At 45.2% G+C, this 17,334-nt stretch overlaps 1 protein-coding gene across 3 annotated transcripts in view; it reads right to left on the bottom strand.

Annotated features, from left to right (window-relative positions):
* Window positions 1–17,334, bottom strand: part of AMER1 (APC membrane recruitment protein 1) — a 53,435-nt gene that overhangs the window by 25,264 nt on the left and 10,837 nt on the right. For 2 of the 3 annotated variants that reach the window (XM_081565576.1, XM_081565577.1), the window contains exon 2: window positions 2,604–6,271. In XM_081565576.1, the coding sequence (XP_081421702.1) occupies window positions 2,812–6,171 (3,360 nt within the window). In that variant the 5' untranslated portion in view covers window positions 6,172–6,271 and the 3' untranslated portion in view covers window positions 2,604–2,811. Of the gene's footprint in view, window positions 1–440; window positions 552–1,363; window positions 1,459–2,603; window positions 6,272–17,334 lie in introns of those variants that run through there. The other variant, XM_081565578.1, reaches the window with a different exon arrangement.

The following is a 17,334-nucleotide window of genomic DNA, read 5'->3' as shown; positions in this document are numbered from 1 at the left end:
TGTTAGCCAAGCAAACACTGGTGTATTTTTGGGGAGAGGCCTAAAGCTTGGCTGGCTCTCCCAGTGTCACCCTGTGCTGTCACACAAATCCCCAGCTGGTCCTCCTTCCTCTTCTAGGGCAGCTGGGATTCAGAAATGAACTGCTTGGATCTAGAGTAGACTCAAAGGAGCCTGCTTCTGTAGCCATGCACCCTGACTGCCTTATTTCTGGTGGTGAGGATCCTGTCTCTGGGCTGGCCAGGACAGTGAAAGGACTTGCAGGTAGCAATGTTCAAACCATGAGCTGATGCTCAGCCCTAAAACTTACTGTGATATGAGACCTTCCAAAGCCCAGCAATGTGTGTCAGGGCTATGACTGTCCCCTTCAGAGGTGGCACCTCTTGCTGCCCTCTTGTTACAGAGGGCAGCTCTTAGCCCTTGGCCAAAGGCTGACCACCTACTTTTTCTCTTCTCAGACAGGTTGGTGATCCAGCAGGCTCTGGTGGTTGGTGATGGCTCTACTACCTGCTGTGGTTGGCACAGTCTACATACAAACAGGAGCTTGAGCTGCCCTGAAGGACAAGCAAAGACAGAAGAGGCAAGTGGTGAGCGTTCCCCTGTTGTAAAGGCATTTGGTGAGTGTCTCCTTCCTGCCAAACAGCCAGGCCAATTTTAGTCCCACCCTCCCAGGGCAACTTTGGTGAGAAGCCAGGAATTGGGGCACTTCTCTCTTGGAATGCTATGCTAGGGTTGAGGAGGGCCTTCCTCACCCTCTTTGCTTCTCCAGCTTCATGACTGACAGATTTCTTCACAATGCAGACAAAGTCAGCCTGGAGAGCTGGTCTGCATCCCTTTAGTGTTGGTGTCAGTGCCATACAAATTCATGTGGTGCTTCCAGGGGTACAGCCTCTACCGTCCAGGTTTGCTTTCTGTGGAGAGGGGCACTGGGCTAACCCCAATCCAAAAAATGGTGACAAAGACCAGCACAGACACATCTCATGGCCAAGGGGCAGTTTGCCCAGAAAGTCATCTTGACTTGGGGTGGCAGGCAACAGCATCTCTTCCAGAATAGCAAGAGCCCTGTTTACCTCTTAATAGGCATGGAGATGGGTGGAGGATGGGGACAGGATCAAGGGAGCAAGGATCATAATTTGGGTCAACACACCTAGGCAAAAAGTTTCATATACCATTTCCAATGGTGAAATTTAAAAGGACCCCTCCTGTATTGGTGATTAATGAGAGATAGAGCCTGGCAAGATTAGCCTGTTTCAATGTCTTCCTGACAGCAACTCTTCCCCACCAATATTTCCAAGCTAGTTTAACATGAAAACTGTGTGAATGCAGAAAGAAGGGTGCCGTTCTTTCCATAAGGGGCTGCAATTACCACACAAATCGGAGTCCTTCAGCTTGGCAGAGTGAGGGCAGATCACAGTCTTTCCTCTCAAGACGCCCAGTCCTATGATGATACTAAGAACTTGGCTAATTGGAAAATGAAGGCTCTTTAGAAAAACTGGAATAGCAACCTAAATACCCTTGGTGTCCTGTCTCTTGGGAATGCTAGCATGAAGCCTCTTTAAAGCATCCAGTGAAAGGGTGGGCAACACTTAAGGAACTTTTTGTCTTTGGGGGAAAGCAATTTTCCCTTTTAAGAAGCTGAGTTGACATGAGCTCTGCAATGTATGAAATCCTCTCTCCTGACGAGGAGAATGAATGAATCTCCTTTTCCTATCCTTCTCCTGCAACCTGTAAAAAATCCCATCCCCTATACCCGAGCCTAGTTTAGGCCACTTCTTTTCCTGTATCTCAATTAAAAGAATGTGTTCCTTGTAATGAGATAACGAAAATTTCCTTTGGAGAAAAAAAGAACCAAAATTCAAAAGCATCTGCAATTCAGGCTGTCACAAGCTTAAAGAAACGAAGAAGGAAAAAAAATTCCTATCATTCCGGAGCTCAAGACTTATGGTAGTGTCTACAATATAACCCTATTTTGTCTTGTTTGCAACTAGATGAATTTGGTCATTACATTAAGGAAATTAGCATTTTTGTCTTCAACCCAAGCTATAGCAGGCCAGGTTAAAAGACCCTCACTGGTTATGATGCCTAAGTCCACAGCAACAGGCAGTGAGACACATGCTACTTGATCCTCTCTGAGGACAGCCAGCTGGGAATACTAGATTATACCATCTGATGTGATGGTGGCAACTATGCCAAGACCAAAGGAAGTGGGAGTGGGGAGGATCTGTACCATAATTGCACACTGCTAATAGCAAACAAGCTCCTAGTCCCCAAGTGGGAGGCAGTGTAGACCTGGCTGCTCATTTACTGGGTGGAGAAATGGCAGAGGTGCTAAGGGTTCAGACTGTGTCAAGGATACATTTTATATATATATATATATATATATATATATATATATATATATGTGTGTGTATATATATATATATATACACATATATGTATATATATATATATACATATATGTGTGTGTGTGTGTGTGTGTGTGTGTGTGTGTGTGTATAAAATCACTACCTTGGCAATTTGAATAGGCACAAAACTAGAGCATCTCAAACCCTGCATGGGTCACAAGGAAAAACCCAAAAGCAAAAATTGGAGCACAGAAGCAGCAATCTCCCAGGGCAGATGTACTTGAGCTTAATGTGGCCACAGATGGCAGACAAGGGAAGTGGGAAAACAAAGGTGAAAACTCATAGGAGCTTTCCTTGGCCAAAAGGATTTTCAAGTTAAACAGCAACCCCCACCCCCACCCCTCTGCCCAACCCTGATCCCCATTCACATGCTCAGGCCCCATGCCCCTCACTCCAGAATTGATGATGACTACTCAGCTAGTTTTCCATTCATAGCAGTGGAGGAGCAGCTGGTGGGGAGAGAGGCACCTTGCTCAGCCTTCTCCTTTGACAGGTCAAGGCTGGAAGCCCCATAGTGAATGGGCTGAGGCTCTGGGGGCTCAGGCCGGATCCTGGGCAGCTGAGGGATACCATGAGTAATGCCCACAGGCTTGGCCTGGGGCAGAGGGCTGGGGCTGAAGCCTCCAGAAATGGAGGAGCAACTGGGCTCATCAACAGGCAGCAGCACATCTTGAGGCCTGGCCCTCACACTCTGGGAGGCCTTTGGCTGGAGGTTATAACAAGGGCCCATGGGCAGGGGTAGGTGCGAAGGCCGAGCTAGCTGAGACTTGGATTCCCCAGGTGCCCTTGGCTCTGGCCCTGATACTGACAGCAACATTGACATGGAGAGAGGAGATATGCAACAGACTGCCTGGCCATATGGATGGCTAGAAGGCCTATTCAATTGGCTAGGACTCATCCAGGCATGGCCAGATTCCACTGGGAGAGGACAGGGAGCCCAGGAAGGCCAGTCGTAGGTTCCTGGAGGTTCAGTATAGAGAGACAGGGGACTCTCTCGGCCCCATTCTTCCTCTTCCTCTTCTTCATCTGAATCTTCTTGCTGGGCCTGAAGCTCATCAGACTCCATATAGCTTTGAGTCAGGTGAGAATTGGAGAGCTCCAGCTCCAGGGTCTCAGCAGTGTCAAGGGAGCGGCTCCTCCTGCTGAGGGCCATGGCAGCAGGTGGAGGACGAGGGTGCATGCCAGGTAGTCCCAAGTATCGAGGGAGACTGCTCACACCCCAGGGTAGGCCTTGGTAGAATCGGCTGCGGTAGTTGTTGAAGGCATGTTTCTGGTAGTAGCCCAGTTCAAAAGCTTCCAAGGAGGCTGCAAGGTCTTCATCATTGTGGAACTCAGGATTTTCTTCACACTTGCCTTCCCCATCCCGTTCCACATCAGCGATATCAAAGGTCACCATGGGAGGCAGCTCAGGGAGGTTTTGAGTGAAGGATGAATCAGAGTCAGAGCTGCAGGACATGCTGGAGAAGAGGTTCCTATTGCTGGTGAACTCCACAAGGGCCTGAGAGAAACTCACAGTAGCATTCCCTTCCTTCTCAATATCCTCTTCCTCTGGCTCCTCAGGGGGTGAATAAGTAGGGTAGGCCCTCCTGGGAGATCCTCCAAAATTTGCTTCTTGCATGTCTGGCTCAAACATAGCATCACTCTGGAAGAGCTGCATCAGGCAAGTACTTTGATCTTTCTTGGAGTAGGTTCCCTCAAAACGCTTCTCCAAAGGACGGAAGTCCCTCCAGTCTGGCTCGCTGCTTGCAGTGGCAGGGAAAGCTGAGGTGGTTCCTCTGTGGGAAGTCTGAGAGGCCCCTGATGCCCCTTCCACCAGACCCATCACTGATGGGCCTAAAGGCCTCATTTGATACTCTATGATGGGCTTCTCCTGCCGCACCTGGGCCTCTCGGACTTGAGCCTCTCGAGCACGGACCTCTTGGCCACAGGCCTCCCTGGCGTAGGCCTCTCGAGGTCTGGCCTCTCTGACATAAGCTTCCCGGGTGTGGGCCTCTCGAGCATGGGCCTCTCTGGCGTGAGCCTCTCGGGCACATGCCTCCCGGGCCTCTCGCTGCTCCCGCTGAAGCTCCCAATATAGCAACTGTTTCTGGATGGCCACTAGCCGTTCTTCCTCTGTCTCCATTGCCCCAGGTGGCCGAGGGGAAGAAAAGGGCTCAAAGTTCAAGAAGGGGTCAAACATCTCAGAGCTGTGACCATGGAGGTCATAAAGGCAGTCATCCCCAGGTGGGGAGTTCTCAAGACTATCATCTGGCTCATAGAACTCATAGAGGGCATCACCACTATAGCTGTCTCGGGGCAAGCAATCCCTACGGACAAGCCCCAGGGCCTCACCTGAATCATCCTCAAGTCCTGGTGTAGTGGAGTCATAATAACCCTCATCACTATTGGGGGCGGACTCTTGCTGATCACTCTGAGGAGTCAAAAGTTCCCCAGGGGCTGAGCCAGGATAAGACCTAACTGGGTCAAGAAGCATGTAGCCAAGATGGCCTGGGGATGTGGTGGGATGGTAGCCTGGATTTAGTATGGGCCTTGGGTACAGCTGGGAACTTGCCCACAGATATTCTAAATCATCATCTTCTTCCTCCTTGACTTCTTCTCCCTCCTCTAATTCCACCTCCTCTTCCTCTTCTTCCTCCTCATCATCATCAGGCAAGGCCATCTCCTCGCCCCCTCCTTGGTAGGTCACCAAGCAGGAACTTCGTTTGGTTCCATCTCGGTTGGCCCTCTGGCCTCCAGAGGCCATGCTATCTGTCATACTATCCATATCTTGTTCTGCTATTATGTCACCACAACCTGTCAGTGAGTCAAAGCTCTTCAGAGATGTGACATCCCCAAAGAGGAGGCTCAGCTGGTCCCCTAAAGGGCCATTGGGTGGATTTACCTCTCCTGCCACAAGCTTCTCCCCTGTTTCTGGACTATGGAGCTCCTCTGGGCCACTGGCTTCAGGGGCAGGTTTGGGCTGCAAGAGTGCTGAGGCAAAGGACTCCAAGGTTTTTTCTGGATCTTTAAAGGCTGCTTTCTCAGTGGCTGCCGGAGAAGTCTCTGTTATTGAAGAAACTTTCGGCCCAGGGACATCTTGGGATTTGGCATTTTCCTTTCTTGGGGCTTGGAGGACCTCCTTAGGGTGGGACAGAAGGGCTGAGCTCACATACTCATGAGGCCTGGCTCTGGCCCCCTCAGGCTCCTTGGCTCCTGGATTGCTTTGCTCAGCCCCAGAGACCTTGCTCTTCCGGTGACGCCGAATACTACTGAAAAAACCTTTCAGGCCTTTTTTTGGCTTGGGCACAAAGTGAGCCTTCTCAGGCCCAGCTTTCTCTGTGGCTCCAGCCACAGATCTCTTGCATCTGGAGCCTGTTTCCAAAGACCCATGGACACTCTGAGAGCTGGGAAGTCGGCATGATGACTCAGGCAAAGGTAAGGAGAGGCCAGTTACTTCACTGACAATGTCTTCAGGGTCATGGACTGCTTCACTCAGGCCATCATGGGTCTTGCTCTTGCTAAGACCCTTCTTAGAGCTGCCTTTCCCAGAACCTTTGCTTCGTCCCCCTCCAAAGAAACTAGGCAGGGTACAGATGCCCTTCTTGCCACCAAAGAGTTTCATGGCAGTTTTCTTCAGCCTACCTGGACCAGATGAAGGTGGCTCTGATGCGGGCCTTTCTGTTGTCTCAGATGCCTTGTTTTTGGCCCCTTTCTCTGTCCCTTGATTCTGGGTATCCATAGAGACTGTTGTTCCCTTGTCCTGAGCAGCTTCATCCTTTTGGGTCTCCATGATGGTGGGGAAAACTCAGGTGTATTCAGCTAAAAAATGCAACCTTCTGGCTTCTTGGCACTGTTATAACATCATCAGTCAGGAAGCATCACAGCTGGGGCTGAAGATAAGAAAGACAAAGAGAGACAGTACTGGTGAGCAAGCATCCAGGCTGGGTTTGTTTTCACAGGTGTCTGTGGTTTCAGGCTTGAATTGAACCACAAAGAAAGAAAATGTAGAGAAAACCTTAATGCACTCCATATGCTTGGCTTGCTGGGTCAGCACCCTCTAGGCCACAAAGCAGCAAAAACCATACACTGAGCAACAGGCAGCCATGACCCCTACCCCACTTGCTGGGTCTACTCACTTCAGGTCACCTTAAGTTCAAGGGAGCACACTGGGCAGGCGGAATTGCAGATATGAAAAAGGCCCAGGTGCTATTGGCCACAGAGGGACTGAAGCGACTTAGCAGCAGCAGCAGCAGGTGGTGTAGAAAGGTGGAAGGGAAGTCAGTTCTGATGACACAGAAGTTTTGAAAAGCAGCTGGTAAAAACAGCCCATTAAGTATTCACTGGGTTCTGTACGAACCAGGCCTCAATTTCACATTAGCCAGGGCTCTCACTGACATTTTGCCTGGAACTGGGTAGAAAAGTAGACCCGAAGTTTCACTTTCTTCCTTCAGGCTACCTAAATTGCCTGTAGGACCATGCTCAGACCTTCAAAAGCCCAGAATAGGAGCCTTGCAGACCCACATTCCAGAGCTGCAATCCAGAATCAGCTAAGATGGCATAGTAGCCTCAGGGCAAGGCACTCTCTGGGATTCAGTATCCTCTGTCCAAGAGGCCTAGAAATACCTCCCTCTCAGTGGTTATGTGAGGGATAGGTCTAGACTCTCTAGTGACTGTTCTGCTGGTAACAGATTTTAATGTGGTCCACAGGGGCTTCCCTGATGGCTCAGATGGTAAAGAATCTGCCTGCAATGGAGGAGACCCGAGTTCATATCCCAGGGTTGGGAAAATCCCTTGGAGAAGGGAATGGCTACCCACTCTAGTATTCTTGCCTGGAGAATTCCATGGACAGAGGAGCCTGGCAGGCTACAGTCCATGGGGTCGCAAAGAGTCAGAAACGACTGAGCAACTTTTCACTTTCTGTAACTGAAACCACCATGAGAACCATGAGGCAGACTGTTTCTTCTCTGCTCCTTTCATTATTTTGACCCCCCTCTAACTTCCTATCTAGAAAGGGAACTCCTTGAAGGCACAACTCCACACGACTTATGTCCCTGGTCAGTTAGGCTCCGAACAGCTATTTCAATAAACAAACCTGATGCAAGACACACCCTTCTGGTCTAGGCTCCCAGTCCTCTAAATAGCCAAATGTCACAGAGATAGAAAAAAAAAAGAAGGGCTAGCCACCACCTATCCCAACATATCCCCCTCCCCACCCCCATGGTCTGATGTATCCATTCCAGTGACTATAGCTGATTAACAGCTGGATCAGTGACCAGCCTGCTAAAGCCCAGTGACCCCTCCCTGGAAAGTCCCTCACCATTGTCCTCTCTTTGCAGGGTAGCCACCAGCACCTAAGGAGCTTGGGTAGGGAAGGGAGAAAGAATAGCTGCTGGGAGCCAGAGACAGAGAGAGAAGGAGAGGCAAGCCACATTGTTGTCCTAAGAGTACCTGGCCAGCACATCAGCCCTGTGACTGGTTGCCACGGTAAAAACATCACACATTCACCTACAGTGGGAAACTAAGAACTAGCACTCTGGGGGTGGAGAGAGCCTGGCAGCTACACTCTATCCTCTGACCACATTAGAGGAATCTTCCTGGAGTCCCTGATCTTGTCTTGCAAATAGTAATTTTGTGCCTTCTGCCTTGCTTGGCCTGACACTTGACTCATCAATGTGATCTAAGCTTCCATCAGGAGCACTCTGCAGAACTGAATATTAAACTTGTAGCATGATAATGTTTGGTTACCCCCAAAATAAGAGAAAAAAAATACCATCATCTGATCTCTTCTCTGCAGAAATCTGTATTGCAATTTGCTCAGGTTAGGTTTTTGTTTTTTTGATTCTGTGTGACATATTTTAACATGGCATTGTTCCAGCTCAGCCCTGCAACTGGTAGGACCACAATAAACAGTGCTACCCCTCAAATGCACAATGATTCACACACACACACACACACTCTGAGTCCTCTGCCCCGGGGTCTAATAGGAATAGGGACCCTATCATCTATCTGAGTCCTTCACTTTTCAAAGCACAGATGTTTTTACCACAGCCCTGAAATTATTGACAGTGTTGTCATTATGGTGTTGGGCATTGAGGAGATAGGGTGACAATAAGTGGAGTTATCGCCTAGAAGTGAAATTCTATTCCCCTCTGTGGAATTAATGAAAGGAACCTCACTAGAACACTTGGTTAAATGATAATTATTAAGCTCAGTGCTGCCAGAAGGGTTCAAAACCCCAGCCCTTGCTTTTGGGAAGCTCCTAGGCTAACAGAGAATCCTCTACATAACAGTCTGAAGGCACAATATGATGCAGACCTTAGAGAAGAGCCCGCCTTACTGGTTAAGCTGAGTGCTGAAATATCATTCTTCATACCTTGTGATCATATCCCAGGATAAACTTGAAAGGCAAAAAGATAATCCCTGGACTCAGAAAAGAGAATGCCTTGAGAAGGAGGCATTCATTCTGGGCCATTTTAGACAGGAGTGAGTGAAAATGCCAATTATTTAGAGGAAAGGATGGGCAAGACTAGTAAGTGTGGTTGGGCATGAAGGAAAACCAAAGGCTAAGTGAAAAACCTTATAGGCTTACCCATCCTTCTGAATTGAAGACTTAACTGTCCTATGGGTTTTGGAGCTGGAATTTCTGCAAACAGAAGAATTAGGCAAACTGAATCTCAAACAGGGCTGCTTTATAGAACCTTGATGCCTTGGCTAGAGGGTAGTCCCTTTGGGCTTTCTCTTGCCCTTGCTTCTTTGCTCTGTTGTAGTAGAAGCCCACAGCTCCCTACATTGTCCCCTTCTCTGTCATAGGGATCAGCAGTATGCTGTGGAAGGAGCCATGGTCCACAGTTGGGTTCCAGATCATGCCAAGGCATCTGTCTAAGCCTTGGGCACTTGTGAAATGGAGATCAAAATAGCTTCTCTATCTGCAGTCCACTGCAGTGATGTGAGGTTAGATGGGATAATGAACACCAAAAGCATTTTGTAAACTGTAAAGTGCAAAGCAAATGAGAAAGACTGGCATTCCTGTTATTTCAGGTCAGATCTCAGTTTCCTAGGAAGTAGTTGTTTGTTGTTGTTTAGTCACTAAGTCGAGACCATGTGTAAAAGGCCACTCATTTGAGAAAGACATTCAACTATAGGAAGTCTAAGGGACCAGCTGCCTTGGCCCATGCTGAGGAAGAGCCAAGTGTTAAGGGATTTTAAAGACATTTGTGGATTTAAACAAAGTCCTCTGTTAAGGGCAATTTAAAAAGCCTTCTGTATATGTGGTGGGAGTGGGTGAACTAGGCAGGGTTGTATCCCCGGGAATCAAATTCTCTTCCCCTAGCTTCAGGTCCTCCTCCTAACTAGGCCCAGGGTCATCTTTGCTGGCAAAGGCCACAGTTGAAATTATGCTGTCTCCTACCTCCCTGCCTTTTCCCTTCCAGAGCTATGTACCCAACCCATAGTGTCTCTGCCCTGTGTCCCCCACAAGGTAGTAGGACAGAAGCTGGCAGGAATCGCTAGTGCCCCCTAGCCCAGCCCCACCTAGCCATCTGACTCAGGCCTCTTTTCCATACTCCTTACTACCTCACCAGCTCCCAATGCTGTCCTTTCCCAGTGGGCTATGCTACCTTTGCTCGGGACCAGAGTTCAGGAGAGTGAGGTGGGGCAGAAGGCAAAGGGGACTGCAAAGGTACAGATTCTGCAGCTCCCTCAGGCTGAGGCTGGCTCCCTTCATAGTTTCTGCCAAGAAAGTAGTCCTGCTAAGTGCAGAGCCCCTCCACCCTAAGGTTTCTCAAACTGCATGCCTATCTAAGTTTCAGTTGGACTGGTGGGTGAGGGAATACTCTAAGGCTATCTTGTGATCCCTGGCAGGAGCCACTAGCTGCAGCCATTGCTAGCATGGCAGGAATTGGGCTGTGTCCATCCCTGCTCCAGAGAGGCCAGCCTCAGGCCATTCTTAGACCAGTGGAAGGCTAGGTCAGAGCTACTTCCTCCTCCTCTCCTCTTAAAATACAGCAAGAGATCAGTCACAAATTTGCCCCAGGAATCCATCTCAGTAACGGGGAAACAGCTGCAGTGAGTCTTGCACATTCTGCTCCCAGCCCTATTTCCTGGGGCCAGCTCAGCCAACTTAGAGAAGGCTGAGTTCAGGGAAGAAGTGTGTGGATTTATGCAGTAGCTCCAGAGGCATGGCCTCAACCAGTTGTAGTTTCCCAGACCTCCTCCAGGAAGTTTTCCTGGGAGCAAGTCCACTCTGGGTGCATCCTGCGCTTGTATATGCAGTGGAAGGTGGTCTAAGGAGGAGTAATAAGGACAGGAAGTCCAGCCACCCTCCCCCCACTTCCTGACAGTCAGCCAATTCTGCACTGTAATCAGCTCTCCCTACCTGGGGGAAATCCAGCAAGTTCTTTCAGTTTCAACTGGAAAATGAGACTATTAAGAGTACCTACCTTTTAAAGAAGAGGTGGCAAGAATACACAGAAGAACTGTACAAAAAGGAACTTCACGACCCAGATAATCATGATGGTGTGATCACTCACCTAGAGCCAGACATCCTGGAATGTGAAGTCAAGTGGGCCTTAGAAAGCATCACTATGAACAAAGCTAGTGGAGGTGATGGAATTCCAGTTGAACTATTTCAAATCCTCAAAGGTGATGCTGTGAAAGTGCTGCACTCAATATGCCAGCAAATCTGGAAAACTCAGCAGTGGCCACAGGACTAGAAAAGGTCATTTGTCATTCCAATCCCAAAGAAAGGCAATGGCAAAGAATGCTCAAACTACTGCACAATTGCACTCATCTCACACGCTAGTAAACTAATGCTCAAAATTCTCCAAGCCAGGCTTCAGCAATACGTGAACCATGAACTTCCAGATGTTCAAGCTGGTTTTAGAAAAGGCAGAGGAACCAGAGATCAAATTGCCAATATCCGCTGGATCATCGAAAAAGCAAGAGAGTTCCAGAAAAACATCTATTTCTGCTTTATTGACTATGCCAAAGCCTTTGACTGTGTGCATCACAAGAAACTGTGGAAAATTCTGAAAGAGATAGGAATACCAGGCCATCTGACCTGTCACTTGAGAAACCTGTATGCAGGTCAGGACGCAACAGTTAGAACTGGACATGGAACAACAGACCGGTTCCAAATAGGAAAAGGAGTACGTCAAGGCTGTATACTGTCACCCTGCTTATTTAACTTATATGCAGAGTACATCATGAGAAACGCTGGGCTGGAAGAAACACAAGCTGGAATCAAGATTGCTGGGAGAAATATCAATAACCTCAGATATGCGGATGACACCACCCTTATGGCAGAAAGTGAAGAAGAACTAAAGAGCCTCTTGATGAAGGTGAAAGAGGAGAGTGAAAAAGTTGGCTTAAAGCTCAACGTTCAGAAAACTAAGATCATGGCATATGGTCCCATCACTTCGTGGGAAATAGACGGGGAAACAGTGGAAACAGTGTCAGACTTTATTTTTTTGGGCTCCAGAATCACTGCTGATGGTGACTGCAGCCATGAAATTAGAAGACGCTTACTCCTTGGAAGGAAGGTTATGGCCAACCTAGATAGCACATTTAAAAGCAGAGACATTACTTTGCCAACAAAAATCCATCTAGTCAAGGCTATGGTTTTTCCAGTGGTCATGTATGGATGTGAGAGTTGGACGGTGAAGAAAGCTGAGCACCGAAGAATTGATGCTTTTGAACTGTGGTGTTGGAGAAGACTCTTGAGAGTCCCTTGGACTGCAAGGAGATCCAATCAATCCATCCTAAAAGAGATCAATCCTGGGTGTTCATTGGAAGGTCTGATGTTGAAGCTGAGACTCCAATACTTTGGCCACCTGATGCGAAGGGTTGACTCATTGGAAAAGACCCTAATGCTGGGTAGGATTGGGGGCAGGAGGAGAAGGGGACGACAGAGGATGAGGTGGTTGGATGGCATCACTGACTCGATGGACATGGGTTTGGGTAGACTCCGGGAGTTGGTGATGGACAGAGAGGCCTGGCGTGCTGCAATTCATGGGGTCGCAAAGAGTCGGACACGACTGAGCAACTGAACTGAACTGAACCTTTTAAAGCTATTTTAAGGAATTAAAATCTGATGTATATAAAGTAACAAATAAAATCCATTATATAACAGAGGCTCAAAAACATAGCAACTAGTTTTACATATATTTTATTCAAATTATAGCTGGACAATTTCTATCAGCAAAACTACCTCAGTCAGGGTTGACTAAGGTGCTTCCCAGGCTCTAAGGGTATGTCACTAAACCTTCTTGGGCCTTAATTTCCACAAATGGCAAATGAAGGAGCCTTCATTTCTTCTCACAGGAGGCTTCAGTTGTTCTTTTAGTCAACTTTTGATTTTGGGGGCCCAAAATGCTTCCTCAAATCAGCTACTGGTTAACAGCTCTGGTTTATCTGGGAATTTCCACTAGCCAGGTTCTCTAGCCCAAGCCAGAAAGGTCAACAATCCAAACTTAGCAATACAAAGGAAATTCAAATCAACAAATGTCCTTCATCCACTCCTGGTACTTGCTCTTTAATCACTAAGTCGTGTTCTACTCTTTTGTGACCCCCATGGACTGTAGCCTGTTAGGCACCTCTGCCCATGGGATTCCCCAGGCAAGAATACTGCAGTAGGTTGTCATTTCCTTCTTTAGGAGATCATCCCAACCCAGGGATAGAACCCACATCTCCTTCATTGGCAGGCAGATTCTTTACCACTGAGCCACAAGGGAAGCACTCATGGTACTTACCAGCTTACAAAGTGTTCCCCACTTCCTCACTCACCCCCATTTCTCCTTCCCAGCAATCCATTAATCAGGCCTGGTTGCTGTTGCTGTTTTGTCACTAAGTCATGTCTCTTTTGCAACACTATGGATGGTACCCCACCAGGCTCCTCTGTCCATGGGATTTTCCTGGCATGAATACTAGAGTGGAGAATACTTTCTTCTCAAATGCACATGGAACATTCTCCAGGATAGACCACATCCTGGTTCACAAATGAAGAATCAGTAAATTTAAGAAACCTGAAATCATATCAAGCATCTTTTCTGACCACAACGCTGAGACTAGGTATCAATTACACGAGGAAAAAAACCTGAAAAACACAAACACACGGAGATTGAACAATACATTTCTAAATAACAAACAGGTTATTGAAGAAGTAAAAAGAGAAATCAGAAACTTCCTAGAAAAACATGACAGTGAAACCATAATGACCCAAAACCTATGGGATGCAGCAAAAGCAGTTCTAAGAGGGAAGTTTATACACAATCCTACTTCAAGAAACAAACAAAAAAAACATCTAATAGACAACCTAACTTTATACCTAAAACAACTGGAAAAAAGAAGAACAAAAGAAAAGACCCAAAGTGAGCAGAAGGAAAGAAATCATAAACATCAGAGCATAAGGAAATGAAGGGACAATAGTAAAGATTAATAAAACTAAAAGCAGATTCTTTGAGAAGATAAATAAAATTGACAAACCTTTATCCAGACTCATGAAGAAAAAAAGGGAGAAGAATCAAATAAAAAAAATAGAAATAAAAAGGAGAGGTTACAACAGACAATGCAGAAATACAAAGGACTATAAAAGACTATTATGAACAACAATATGGCAATAAAATGGATAACCTGGAAGAAATGGACATATTCTTAGAAAAGTTCAATCTTCCAAGACTGAACCAGGAAAAAATAAAAATAATGAACAACTCAATTACAAGCACTGAAATTGAAGCTGTGATCAAAAATCTCCCAAAAAACAAAAGCCCAGGACCAGATGGCGTCACAGGAGAATTCTACCAAACATTTAGAGAAGAGCTAATGCCTATCCTTCTAAAACTCTTTCAAAAATTGCAGAGGAAGGGACACTTCCAAATCATTCTATGAGGCCACCATGACTCTGATACCAAAATCAGACAAAGACAACGCAGAAAAAGAAAACTACAGGCCAATATCACTGATGCACATAGAACCAAAAATCCTCAACAAAATTTTAGCAAACAGAATTCAGCAACACACTTAAAAGCTCATATATCACGAACAAGTGGGCTTTATCCAAGGATGCAAGGATTCTTCAATATTTGCAAATCAATCAATGTGATACACCACATTAACAAGTTGAAGGATAAAAACCATATGATTATCTCAATAGATGCAGAGAAAGCCTTTGACAAAATTCAACACCCATTTATGACAACTCTCCAGAAAGCAGGCATAGAAGGAACATACCTCAACATAATAAAAGCCATATATGATAAACCCACAGCAAACATTATCCTCAATGGCGAAAAATTGAAAGCATTTCCCCTAAAGTCAGGAACAAGACAAGGGTGCCTACTCTCACCACTACTATTCAACATAGTTTTGGAAGTTTTAGCCACATAAATCAGAGAAGAAAAAGGGGAAAAAAAGGAATCCAGATCAGAAAATAAGTAAAACTCTCACTGCTTGCAGATGATATGATCCTCTACATGGAATACCCTAAAGACACTACCAGAAAATTGCTAATCAATGAATACAACAACAAAGATGCAGGATATAAAATTAACACACAGAAATCCCTTGCATTCCTATACACTAACAATGAGAAAACAGAAAGAGAAATTAAAGTAAAAATCCCATTCACCATTATGATGAAAAAAATAAAATACTTAGGAATAAATCTACCTAAAGCAACAAAAGACCTATATATAGAAAACTATAAAACACTGATGAAATAAATCAAAGATGACACTAATAGATGGAGAAATATACCATGCTCATGGATCGGAAGAATCAATATAGTGAAAGTGAGTAGACTACCCAAAGCAATCTACAGATTCAATGTAATCCCTATCAAGCTACCAATGGTATTTTTCACAGAACTAGAACAAACAATTTCACAATTTGTATGCACATACAAAAAACCTTGAATAGCCAAAGCAATCTTGAGAAAGAAGAACGGAACTGGAGGAATCAACCTGCCTGACTTCAAACTATACTGCAAAGCTACAGTCATCAAGACAGTATGCTACTGACACAAAGACAGAAATATAAATCAATGGAACAAAATAGAAAGTCCAGAGATAAATCCATGAACCCATAAACACCTTATCTTTGACAAAGGAGGCAAGAAAATACCACGGAGAAAAGACAATCTCTTTAACAAGTGGTGCTGGGAAAACTGGTCAACCACCTGTAAATGAATGAAACTAGAACGCTTTCTAACACCATACACAAAAATAAACTCAAAATGGATTAAAGATCTAAACGTAAGACCAGAAACTATAAAACTCCTAGAGGAAAACATAGGCAAAACATTCTCTGACATAAATCACAGCAAGATCCTCTATGACCCACCTCCCAGAGTAATGGAAATAAAAGCAAAAATAAACAAATGGGACCTAATTAAACTTAAAAGCTTTTGCACAATGAAGGAAACTATAAGCAAGGTGAAAAGACAGCCTTCAGAGTGGGAGGAAATAACAGCAAATGAAACAACAAAGAATTAACCTCAAAAATATACAAACAACGCATGCAGCACAATACCAGAAAAATAAATCACCCAATCAAAAAATGTGCCAAAGACCTAAACAGACATTTCTCCAAAGAAGATATAGAGATGGCTAACAAACACATGAAAAAATGCTCAATATCACTCATTATCAGAGAAATGCAAATCAAAACCACAATGAGGTACGATCTCACTCCAGTCAGAATGGCTGCTATCAAAAAGTCTACAAACAATAAATGCTGGAGAGGGTGTGGAGAAAGGGGAACCCTCTTACACTGTTGGTGGGAATACAAACTAGTACAGCCACTATGGAGAACAGTGTGGAGATTCCTTAAAAAAACTGGAAATAGAACTTCCATATGACCCAGCAATCCCACTGCTCAGCATACACACCGAGGAAAGCAGAATTGAAAGAGACATGTGTACCCCAATGTTCATTGCAGCACTGTTTACAATGGCTAGGATGTGGAAGCAACCTAGATGTCCATCGGCAGACAAATGGATAAGAAAGTTGTGGTACATATACACAATGGAATATTACTCAGCTATTAAAAAGAATGCATTTGAATCAGTTCTAATGAGGTGGATGAAACTGGAGCCTATTATACAGAGCGAAGTAAGTCAGAAAGAAAAACACCAATACAGTATATTAACGCATATATATGAAATTTAGAAAGATGGTAATGATGACTCTATATGTGAGATAGTGAAAGAGATATAAAGAACAGACTTTTGGACTCTGCAGGAGAAGGCAAGGGTGGGATGATTTGAGAGACTAGCATTAAAACATGTATATTACCATATGTGAAATAGATCATCAGTCCAAGTTCGATGCATGAAACAGGGCACACAAAGCCAATGCACTGGAAGAACCCAGAGGGACGGGATGGGGAGGAAGTGGGAGGGGAGTTCGGGATGAGAACACGTACACCCATGGCTGATTCATGTCACCATATGGCAAAAACCACCACAATATTGTAATTAACCTCCAATTAAAATAAATAAATTTAAAATAAAAGAAAAAAAGCAAATTGAAAGATGAAAACCATATGATAATCTCAATAGATACAAAGAAAGCCTCTGAAAAAATTCAACACTCATTTATGATATAAACTCTTCAAAAAATGGGCATAGAAGGAATCTCCCTCAACATAATAAAGGCCATATAAACCCACAGCAAATATTACTCTCAATGGTGAAAAACTGAGAGCATTCCCTCTACGATGAGGAATAAGACAACAGTGCCCACTCTTGTCACTATTATTCAACACAGTTTTGGGAGTCCTAGCTATGGCAATCAGAGAAGAAAATGAAATAAAAGGAATCCAGATTCAAAAAGTAAAACTCTCACTGTTTGCAGACATTATACTATATATAGAAAATCCTAAAGATAGTATAAGAAACTTACTAGAACCAATCAGTGAATTTAGTAAAGTCACAGGATACAAAATCAATACACAGAAA

The sequence above is a fragment of the Giraffa tippelskirchi genome, chromosome X, assembly GCF_054371585.1.
Source record: "Giraffa tippelskirchi isolate mGirTip1 chromosome X, T2T-mGirTip1v1.2.pri, whole genome shotgun sequence".
Classification (NCBI taxonomy): domain Eukaryota; kingdom Metazoa; phylum Chordata; class Mammalia; order Artiodactyla; family Giraffidae; genus Giraffa; species Giraffa tippelskirchi.
Note: the sequence above shows the minus strand (reverse complement) of the source record. Positions and strands in the feature narration are given on the sequence as shown.